The sequence below is a fragment of the Choloepus didactylus genome, chromosome 13 (genome assembly GCF_015220235.1).
Source record: "Choloepus didactylus isolate mChoDid1 chromosome 13, mChoDid1.pri, whole genome shotgun sequence".
NCBI classification, from domain to species: domain Eukaryota; kingdom Metazoa; phylum Chordata; class Mammalia; order Pilosa; family Megalonychidae; genus Choloepus; species Choloepus didactylus.
Window position 1 is genome coordinate 46804328 of NC_051319.1, and position 11485 is coordinate 46815812.

The 11485-nt window shown below is 45.9% G+C and overlaps 1 protein-coding gene across 2 annotated transcripts in view; it reads right to left on the reverse strand.

Annotated features, from left to right (window-relative positions):
* EFNA5 (ephrin A5) overlaps positions 1-1351 on the reverse strand; it is a 271973-nt gene extending 270622 nt beyond the window's left edge. For both annotated transcript variants that reach the window (XM_037801504.1, XM_037801503.1), the window contains exon 1: positions 1190-1351. In XM_037801504.1, the coding sequence (XP_037657432.1) occupies positions 1190-1314 (125 nt within the window). In that variant the 5' untranslated portion in view covers positions 1315-1351. The remainder of the gene's footprint in view (positions 1-1189) is intronic.
* Between the last annotated feature and the right edge of the window lie 10134 nt (positions 1352-11485).

Consider the following 11485-nt stretch of genomic DNA (forward strand, 5'->3'; position numbering starts at 1 on the left):
CCTCCCGCCTCTCTCCTCTCAACTTCCACTCCGGCGCAGGGAAAAACCTGTGGTTTTAAGTACAATCGATGCTATTTTCCTCTCAGCGGGCACCGAGACCAGCCTACAGCTGGAACCCTGGACTCGGTCTCGGGCAGGCAAACCTATATGGGCCCAGAGAGGCCGACTGCTACGCACAGGCCGATAGGAAGTAAGACTCAGAGCTGCTCCAGACTGCGAGGGGTCCGCCGGACGCCCTTAACAATCGCTGTTCTCCCCCACTTCCCGGGTCTAAGAGTCCGAAACGTCCACAGATGGCCAGGGTCCAGCAGGCGCACTAGGCGGCCCTGGGAGCCCACCTCTAGCCTCCAGCGCCCCGCGCGCGCGGTGGGTCGAAGACGCCGGCAAAACGGCTCCAGGTAACCACGCGAGTTCCTCCGGCTGCGCACTGTCTAGCTGCGGGAGAAGTGCTCCCACCTCCCGGCTTCGCCAACTCCAGCAGCTCGCTCCGCATACAAGACGTAACGCAGCATTAGATCCAACTTTCTGGCACCAAGAGCCCACTGGGGGGTGGAGGAGGTGGGGGAATCCTCACCACTGCCAAGCGCGCCGGGCCCCGACTGACCCAGAGGCCGGGTGATTTCCTCATAGTTGAAGAGGAAAATAAAAACCTAAAGCTTCCGCTTCCCTGCCCCCCGCACTTCCCCCACTCCATGCACGCTCTCTGCGTGCACCGAGAAAAGGAAAAATTAAGCAAAACAAAAACTAAAAAACTTTGGGCATGTTTGGCGGATTCTTTCTGCAGTCCCTGCGCACCCACGCTCCAGGTGAAAACTCCCGGAGGCGCACACTGGGGATTCCCGGCGCCCCAGCTCTATGCCGGGATCTAGATCTGGCCAGTCTACCCCTGCCGGGAAGCGGAGAGGTCCCTACTCCCGCCCTTTTCCGAGTCTCCCCGCGCCCCTCGGAAGCAGCCAGTGTGAACAGCTGCGGGGTCTCTCGGAGGTGCCCGGCATCTCGGCATCGGCTTAACAAAGAAGGGCGCGACAGGCGTGCTTCCTGCGGACTCCTCAAAGCCAGCAGCGTCCGGGCGACGCAGGCTCCGAGGGCGCGCGCGCGCCGGCGGCCGGTGCCCGCTGGTCCCCGCCGCTTCTTCTGCAGGGCCGCGAGGCCCGGGCAGCCCCGGCGTTCCACCCCCCCATCGCCTTACCTGGGGTTGCTGCTGTTCCAGTAGACGGCGTAGCGGTCGGCGACGGCCTTGGAGCCTGGGTCCTGGCTGAGCACGCACATCCAGAGCACCAGAAACACCAGCGTCAACATCTCCACGTGCAACATCACGCCTGACCAGCGGTGGAGCCTCCGACGCGCCACTTCGGGAAGAAAGCGGGGATCCGGAGGGAGGGAGGGACGGCGGGAGAGAAAGAAAGCGGGAGCCAAATAAATATGAATAAATAAAATGAAGGGGACGAGAAAGAAAGAGTCGCACACCAAGCTGCGGGGGCGGGGGAGAGAGCGAGAAAAGAAGGCGGTGGAGTAGGGAGAATAAAGACAAACTCGCAGCCCCACTGGAGGGTTCAGTAGGAAAAAGGAATCTCAAGATGGAGAGAAGCGTGCGTGTGTGGTGGCGGCAGGAAGGGCGGGGGAACGGGTGCCAAGCTGTATCTCGGGCGGCGGCGGCAGGCCAGTCACCCCGGGAGAGGGAGGTGCGCTCCGGGCAGGGCGGCGGCAGCAGCGCGGGTTGGGACAGGCGGCGGTGCACGCTGCACAGTCACCGGGAGTTGCGCGCCGCGGCCGCGGGGAGACATACACCGGCCCGCCGGGCCCGGCTCAGCGTCCGCGTCGCAGTCTACGCACAGCTCAGCCGCCGCCGGGAGCCCTCACACTGCGCCCCGCTTCTCTTTAAGTTACTTTGGTGGCCGAAGAGAAACTGCAAGAGGAGGGCGCCGTGCGGTTGGGGGGCTGCGTGCTTGTGGCCCCGAGAGTCTGAGAGCCCCCTTCTCCCGACTCCTCTGCGCCTCTACTGGGCGACCCCAGGAAATCTCCAAAGAGTCGTAGGTGCTGCGGATTCGGGGAGGTGCGCCAAGAGGGGTGGGGAGCCCGAGCTGCAAACCCAGTTCCCCCGGCGTCCTGGAATTGGTTAACCTGCAGCTGCGCTGGCAAGGAGCGGTCTTGCCTCTCAAACCTCAAAGAAAAGTTTAGCTCTTCGCGTCTTCCAGCAGGTCCCCCGTCAGAGTCAGACTGCGGCGGCGGTGGGAGACTACACCCCGGGAGCTGGTGGAACCTCGGCAGGGATTTCTGGCGCGTGCTTTTCTTGGCCGGGGTGTGGGTGCGCCAGAGTGAAATGAACAAATGAAGAGCAGAGGTTACGAACCAGTCAGGCAGGCGGAGATGGGATGCCCAAACCTGCAGGGCGACGCGAACCCAACCGTTCGGCTTGAGAGCGGGACAGGAAACAATCACTTTCAAATGGATCTCTCTAACTCCTGGATGAGCTGATGTCAGTCTCCGATCGCCTTCCGGGAGCGAGACGGAGCCCCAGAAGAGGTGCCAAGAGCCCCGGGTGAGCTCTCAGAAGTGTCCCTTCGACTTCAGTGGGTCCAGTCCCAAGCTCAGCAACTTGTAGCGATGCATCAATCAGTTTGAAATGGGAAAAGAGGAAAAAAAGAAAGAGAGAGCATGTGAGCGAGCGGCACCTCCCGGATGACTACATCAGAAAACCCCGATCTTCCCGCAGCTTCTCCTCTCTTCCCTCCTTAGGCACAGCAGCAACAAGAGGTGAAAATCACGAACCTAAAACCCTATCCAGGCGGGAAAATAAATAAAACTTGAGTGCAGCAGCACCAGCAGCCCGGGAGGGACTGAAAGGACTAGCGAGAAGTGGAAAGAGGTAAAAGTCAGTTTTGCAAAAGAGAAAAAAAAGGGAAGGGGGAGAAAAAATGCTTTATGGGAAAAAAATCTCCTCGGGCACGCCCCCTCGTTAATGACCTGCGTGTAACGCCGACAGCGGCGGCGACGCAGCAGCAGCAGCAACTGCACCACGGGCTCGGGGAGTGCAAGGCCTCGCGCGTGGACGTGGACGTGGGCGACGGGGAGGTGGCTCCTGCAGGACGTGTGTGCGCGGGGCGCGGGCGCGGGTATGAGCTCCTGGCCGAGCAGGGGGAGGCGCCGCCAGCCCGCGCCCAGCCGGAGCTACAGCCGCGGCCCGGATCATGTGGGCTGCCTTTTTTTTTTTTTTTTTCCTCCCCTTCCCTTGCAGTTTACTTGGAAGGGGAGGGTGGTTAGAGCGGGGTTTTTTTCTTTCTCTTTACTCCAACCGGATTGGTTTGCTCCACGAAAAAGAGGCGTTTTCCTAGTCTCCGCCCTCCCCCCACCCCTGTCTCTTACCTCCCCACACCGGCCCCACCTTCCAGAAACCTGACTAATTGAATTACTGGGAGTGCTGAGGCGCCCTCCCCTCCATCCGAGCCCGGCAGCCGCGCGTAACTCTTTGAATGCTGAATTGCGCCTGAGCTGAAGACTGATTTGACATCTTTTTACCTGGGAGTAGGGTCCTTCCATTTTAAAGGAACCGGTTCCCACCCTCTAGATGAAAAGCTGAAATCTTGTCGCTGAGGCCCCTCAAGTGACATGAAGTCCCTGCGGACTGGCTGGAACGGAGCTTCACCGTGTGCGTTTGTAAATCTCTGCCCTGTTTCTTAACATCACTCATTGCCCGGCACTGGGTTATCTTGGAAACCTGAGCATCTCTTATGTGCCTTTCAACGCCCCCCTCTTCCTGCCAGGGATTCAAAGGTTCACGAGCAGGAAGCAAGACTTTTCTTTAAGGTGATGGTCTGAAAACACATTTTTTATATCAGAAAATTCACAGTTGAAAGTGATTATAATTCAGTGTGCACCTTGCAGGGAGGAAATGAATGCGGCAGGCGAGCCCATCAGAAATACTTTACGCCTTTTCCATTTCTACCCGTGTGGTTCGTGTCCACTCCCCAACGGATAAATGCCTTGAACGAACCTGGTGCGGGAAGAAACGGAGGACGGGAGTTTTAGGGAAAGGATTTCCTTTATTGTTGAAAAAGGTCTCGCGTTCCCGGATTTCCCAGGCAGGTTGCCGCGCCTCGGCCGCCACTAGAGCGCTATCGCCTGCCTGTGAGGCCTGGAGACGCGTCCCCACGTCCTCTCGGGCCCGGGGAGTGTGCTCCGCTCCCGTCGCTGTGGGGGCACAGGCTCCCGAGACCCGCCCTCGCGGGACTCCGCGATCACGGACCGTTCTTTTTATTTTTCTCTTTTGCTCTCTCGGGTATTTGCTACCTCAGTGGGAAGAGCTCAGCCCAAGAAACAAAACAGTTTAGTTTTAGCTCCCAAACCTTCCTGTTCTCCCCTTTTCTTAGCCCAGTAAAATAAAATACCGCGTTCCCTCTTCTGCGCTTTCCAGTCCTTGGGCTCCGGATTTCCAGGCTCTTCGAAGCTGTTTGGAAGCGTCCAGACGCCCTCCAGTGGTGGGCCTGCATTCAGCACCTGCGGGGGTATTGCCTGCAACTCATACCCGATTGCGTTCCATGGAGAATCTGGGGTCATGATCAATAAAAACTTGAGGGGAAAGAAACAATTCATATAGGCATATGTTACGTGCTCTTACCTAAAGTTGAGTAGTTTCAACAGGGAATTTTTCCTACCTGAAGAAACCCTGAAATTGTCCTGGGAAAGTAACTTTGTTTTGTGAAGAGAGATAAATTGCAATCTGTAGAATTATACACCCCAGAACGACCTACTCTGACAAACCAACCACGTTCATAATAAAAAGTTAAAATACAGAGTATTAACATAAATGTTTCTTTGTCATCTGTATATTTCACAAAATTCCAACAGTGAGAGAGAAGTGGGAAATTTTAAACAAGAGAACCAAAGGAGAAGCTTTTATTTTTTAATCAAATTTCATTTAAAACATTATTTCCTTCTTTCCCTAATCCCCTGCCGCAGTCTGCAGTCTTGCGGATGTGCAAGTTCTTAGTCTATTTTAGGGTGTGTTTTGTGGGTTTTTTGTTTTTTTTCTTTTGAGGGAAGGATGCATTTCTTCCCTCAGCCTTGCTGACAATAGCTCTAATAGGTGCTCTCCTATGACAGAGACTGTTTCTCAGGAAATATTCTGAACTCTTTTAAGGGATATATGTTATCTTGAGGAAGAAGAGAATTCACGACTCCTGTCTTTGGAAAATGGTGATCCTCATCAGAGAGTCTTTAGTCAGGAAAATATCAGGTATCAGGGAGCTAGCAAGCTAACTTCCTGTGGTGTCAAAGCCAAAAGACATGAAAAAAAGAAATTATATCTACTTATTTCCCATTTGAAATAAATACTGTAACCAAATGTGAAAATTCAGCATATCGGAAGAATATGAATGTCATAATATTTTAAATATCTCCAATCTATTTAAAGTCTGAATAGCTCCATTTTAAAAAGGAAAAAAATCATACAATATGGTCTTCCTTAATATGATTCAAGGGTTTGAAATAAAAGATATTGGAAATTGCAACTGTTTGGAACATAACTCATATGTCTACATGAAATAATTTATAAACCAAAAACAAATGCCTCCTTCTAGGATTATATAATTGCTTAGCAATTATTGATATTGGTGTTATTAAGCAGCAATACTTTGATAGATACAGTTTGAAGGGTGGTATTTTTAATCTACACTTATGGCCAGATAGCGTGACTTTGTTGCTGCAGGAAACATTCAAGTGATTTGAATTTATACAAATCAGCATTGCATAAAATAATTACATTATGATTAGTCTAATGTCACAAAGGTGATGATTTTTAAGCTGGCCTTTAAAGGGTAAGTAGCCTTCTGCCAAGTATAGAAGGAGGTTTGCAAATGACAGAAAAATAAAACTAAGAAAAAAAAAGAGAGAGAGAAGCTAAAAATATAGAATAAGTGTGTGGTATGTCTGAATGTTTTGAGTTCAACAAGATTGAAACAATGTTATAGAGAGCTGAGAGCTGAAAAGCAGATCAGGAACAGACCGTACAGGAGCTTAACTGCCTTCTAATAATGTTCGGACTTGATGCCACAGGCGACCAAGTGCATTGGTGGCTTTAAAACAAGTGACTGAAGCAATAATCTATATGCCTCAAATTAAAACAAAAAATAGATATTTTTATTTTCTTTCATTTCTTATGATTATTATTTTGGCTTTAAACTATCTAGATCAGTGTTCTAAGCTTGGCTGCAAGTTAAATCATCTAGGGAGCTTTTAAAAAAAGAACAATGCAAGGGTCCCAATCCCTGATTTAGCAGGTTAGGGATGGGGACCTGGCATCTGTATTTTTTCAAAGCTCCCCCAGGGAATTAATGTGCATACAGGATTGAGAATCACTGATGCAGAAAATTTATTTTTACCTTAACTATTTAAACAGTTCAGGCAAAGGTAGGTTCTGTGCTTATTTATCTGGAGAAATGTCTCAGTTAACCATCAAGGCAGGAATGCCGAGACTTCAGACAAGTGAATTTCATGATCTTCTCTATTAAAATGAAAGTGATACTTTTAAATTAATTTCCACATGGCACAAAATAAAGTGATATCTAAGATGTGATTGCAGGGGCAAAGCTTACTTTAAAATATGGATCAATCTTCCTTTTGGACTAGTTTTTAAATTTGAATTAGCAGCCATGAGACAGAAAGGGAATTCTGTTGGGTCAAACGGCCAGACAAATCAATGACATAAGCCACTGAATCACACACCACAGTCCACAAGCTAAGCAACTCCTGTTTAACGAGGCAGTTAAATTAGAACTGTGACCAGAAGAGATAATAAAGAAAATAGACTCAATAGCAAACATTAAAGAAATAATATTGAAATACAAAACTTTCTAACAAATGATGAACATAATGGTATTTAATCTAATGCAGCTATCTTCCTGGAACATTTAGATTTCATTCTCAAGATTCAAGAAGTTGAAAGTAAGTTCAGGTTCTATCAGCAAGCAGTCACCTAGCTGTCCTGCCCACAGACTGTCTTAAGATACTAGTGAAGCCCTTCCCCTCCCCTCCTCTCATTCCCTCACCCTTTCAACTTTTTTTTTTTTTTAATCAAAGTTTCTCACAATCTTTAGATATAACTCTTTGCTGGCTTTTCTCTCCTCAAAGACCTTAAAAACTGCTCCTTTTCTGATACGGGTCTAGCTGTCCCTTCCATATGCAACCTAAAAGAGAAAGAAAACTCTACTAAATGTGTACTACATCTTTTCTTTCCATTCTATGATCCTTAACTTCCACCATGAATTTCCCACCTTCCCTCATTCTCCCTCTACTTTCCTGGTGCTTGCTGGAGTTTATTTCATGGCATCCCTTCTCTTGAAAGCCTACTGATAAGTAGAGGCAGTTTTACAAGTTGCTTCGATATTCCAAAAGAGACATTTTGAAAACTTTTTATTTGTGAACTGTCTCTTTTTTGTTGCTGTTGGCCATTTTAAAACATATTTCAAATAAGCCCCACACAGGAAACTTTTTAAACATATGGAAGTCTTAGCAGTTTGATAAATAACTCATCCATACAATTTGGCACATATATACATATGTGTTATGTTTGTGTGTATTACACATATGTATGTACTTATAGGTCATTTTAAAAGCAATAAGCAGATACCAGTTGATTCAACCAGCTTCCAAATCACTCTTTATTATCTAAAGCTTAGGGTATATACCATAGAGTTATATACCAGTTTTCAACCATAAAGCTGATATTGGCAGGTGATTTTATTCTTAAAGTAACTTCCATGTTGTCTTTTACTGTTTTAACATGTATATACTGTCTATTGCTCTGTATTTACTCTTTTCAAATTTTTAAACAAAAATCATCCAGTAAATTTTATCTGCATTTTACAAATCTAATTCATCAATTGACATAAAGTACACTGTCCTAAAATATTCTTTGTAGATTATTAAATAACACTACAGTCTTTGCTTAAAAATATATATATTACCATGAATACATATTACCAAGAAAACAAATGTTTGTATTTATGTTTTATCACAAAGGTACTCGTAGACATCTACAGAATAACTTTGTTTTAAACAAAAGAAATATAAAGTTGCCTTTTCAGAAATAAAGTTCATTTGTGCTTTCTTTTTCATATTCAAACTAATAATTAGGAAATTTCTCTACCTCCAATTCCATCTACCATCACCAAAAAAAGCACACAAGTATGCATTTTTGTATTCTTTAACTAGCTTAGAGACCTCAATAATCTAGTTCATCTATTTAAAATTTCTTTGATAGCATTTTAAATGTATTCATATGTATTTATCTTAGCATGTATATATGTATACACATATATATACACACATACATACATACAGAGAGTAGACTTACTTTTTTTTTTTTTTTCAGCATGTCTATTTTTTTTTCATTTTTATTGAGATTGTTCAGATACCATACAATTATCCAAAGATCCAAAGTGTACAATCCCTTGCCCCTGGGTACCCTCATACATCTGTGCATCCATCACACTTAATTTTTGATCAATTTTTAGAAACTTTTCATTACTCCAGAAAAGAAATAAAGTGAAAGATGAAAAAAGAAAAAAAGAAAAGGAAACTCTAATCCTCCCCTATCCCTAACCAACCCCCCTCAATTGTTGACTCCTAGTATTGATATAGTACGTTTGTTACTGTTTATGAAAAAATGTTGAAATACTACTAACTGTAGTATATAGTTTGTAATAGGTATATAGTTCTTCCCTATATGCCCCTCTATTATTAACTTCTAATTGTATTGTCATACATTTGTTCTGGTTCATGAAGTGATTTCTAGTATTTGTACAGTTGATCATGGACATTGCCCACCATAGGATTCAGTTTCATACATTTCCAACTTTTGACCTCCAACTTTCCTTCTGGTGACATATATGACTCTGAGCTTCCCCTTTCCACCTCATTCACACACCATTCGGCGCTGTTAGTTATTCTCACATCTTGCTACCAACACCCCTGTTCATTTCCAAACATTTAAGTTCATCCTAATTGAACATTCTGCTCATACTAAGCAAGAGCATCTATATCTCTTTCACAAGGCAGGAGGGAGAGTCAAAGAAGGTAGAGAGGCAAAAGAAAGAGGAAACAAAAAAAATGACAGCTAGGAAGCAGCAAAAGGAAAAATAACCTTAAATCAAAGTAGAATAAAGAATCAGACAATACCACCAATGTCAAGTGTCTAACATGCCTCCCCTATCCCCCCCTCTTATCTGCATTCACCTTGGTATATCACCTTTGTTACATTAAAGGAAGCATAATACAATTATTCTATTAGTTACAGTCTCTAGTTTATGCTGATTGCATCCCTCCCCCAATGCCTCCCCATTTTTAACACCTTGCAAGGTTGATATTTCCTTGTTCTCCCTTGTAAAAGAACATATTTGTACATTTTATCACAATTGTTGAATACTCTAGATTTCACCAAGTTACACAGTCCCAGTCGTTATCTTTCCTCCTTTCTTGTGGTGTCTCACATGCTCCCCATCTTTCTCTCTCAACCATATTCATAGTTACCTTTGTTCAGTGTACTTACATTGTTGTGCTACCATCTCCCAAAATTGTGTTCCAAACCACACACTCCTGTCTTCTATCACCCTGTAGTGCTCCCTTTAATATTTCCTGTAGGCAGATGTCTTGTTCACAAAGTCTCTCATTGTCTGTTTGTCAGAAAATATTTTGAGCTCTCCCTCATATTTGAAGGACAGCTTTGCTGGATACAGGATTCTTGGTTGGTGGTTTTTTTCTTTCAGTATCTTAAATATATCACACCACTTCCTTCTTGCCTCCATGGTTTCTGCTGAGAGATCCGCACATAGTCTTATTAAGCTTCCTTTGTATGTAATGGATCGCTTTTCTCTTGCTGCCTTCAGGATTCTCTCTGTCTTTGACATTTGATAATCTGATTATTAAGTGTCTTGGCGTAGGCCTGTTCATCTCTCTTCTGTTTGGAGTACGCTGCGCTTCTTGGATCTGTAATTTTATGTCTTTCATAAGAGATGGGAAATTTTCATTAATTATTTCCTCTATTATTGCTTCTGTCCCCTTTCCCTTCTCTTCTCCTTCTGGGACACCAATGATACGTACATTATTGTACTTTGTTTCATCCTTGATTTCCCGGAGACGTTGCTCATATTTTTTCATTCTTTTCTCCATCTGCTCCTTTGCGTGTAGGCTTTCAGGTGTTTTGTTCTCCAGTTCCTGAGTGTTTTCTTCTGCCTCTTGAGATCTGCTGTTGTATGTTTCCATTGTGTCTTTCATCTCTTGTGTTGTGCCTTTCATTTCTATAGATTCTACTAGTAGGTTTTTTGAACTTTTGATTTCTGCCGTATACATGTCCAGTGCTTCCTTTACAGCCTCTATCTCTTTTGCAATATCTTCTCTAAACTTTTTGAATTGATTTAGCATTAGTTGTTTAAATTCCTGTATCTCAGTTGAAGTGTACGTTTGTTCCTTTGACTGGGCCATAACTTTGTTTTTCTTAGTGTAGGTTGTAATTTTCTGTTGTCTAGGCATGGTTTCCTTGATTATCCAAATCAGGTTTTCCAAGACCAGAACAGGCTCAGGTCTCAGAGGGAAGAAATATTCAGTATCTGGTTTCCCTGAGGGTGTGTCTTAGAAAATTGCTCCACCCTTTGATGCCTCAGGTCACTGTGCTTTTCTGCCCAGCAGGTGACTCCTGTTAGCCTATAATTCTTGCCTGGTGTGAGGAGGTGTGGCCGTGTTCCCCCAGGCTCTGGGGTCTGGTTCTGAATGGAAAGGGCCCCACCCCTTTCCTCCTAGAGAAGACAGACCCCCCAGGTGGAGGTCATTAGCATTTCAGTGGTCTCTCTCTCTGCTTGTGCTGTCTCCACCCTTCCCAGAATCACAGCCCCGGAAACTGAAAATGACTGGGGCTTTCTCCAATGAGCCAAAAAAGAAACAGATAGTCCCCTTCAGACCCAGTCCAAGGCAACCCTCCGGCTCTCCCAGGTCAGTCGTCACCCAAAGCCTCTGTCTGTTTTTTGGGGCTGCGTACCTGTAGTGAGCAGTTCACACTCACTACTTAAAACCCCAGTTGGAGCTCAGCTGAGCTGTATTCGCTTGCTGGGAGAGAGCTTCTCTCTGGCACCACGCGGCTCCGCAGCTCGGGCTATGGGGGAGGGGGTCTCACGACCTGGTTCTGCAGGTTTTACTTACAGATTTTATGCTGTGTTCTCGGGCATTCCTCCCAATTCGGGTTGGTGTATGATGAATGGATGGTCTCGTTTGTCCCCCCGCAGTTATTCTGGATTATTTACTAGTTGTTTCTGGTTTTTTGTAGTTGTTCCAGGGGGACTACTTAGCTTCCACTCCTCTCTATGCCGCCATCTTGCCCGAGTCCTCAGCATGTCTCCAGTCAGGTCCCTAGGCTGACGCCCTCTCCTCTCCAGCCTCGCCTCTCCAGCACTCCACGTCCTCACTCCCCATACGCCTCCAATCCGGACTCCCTAGACTT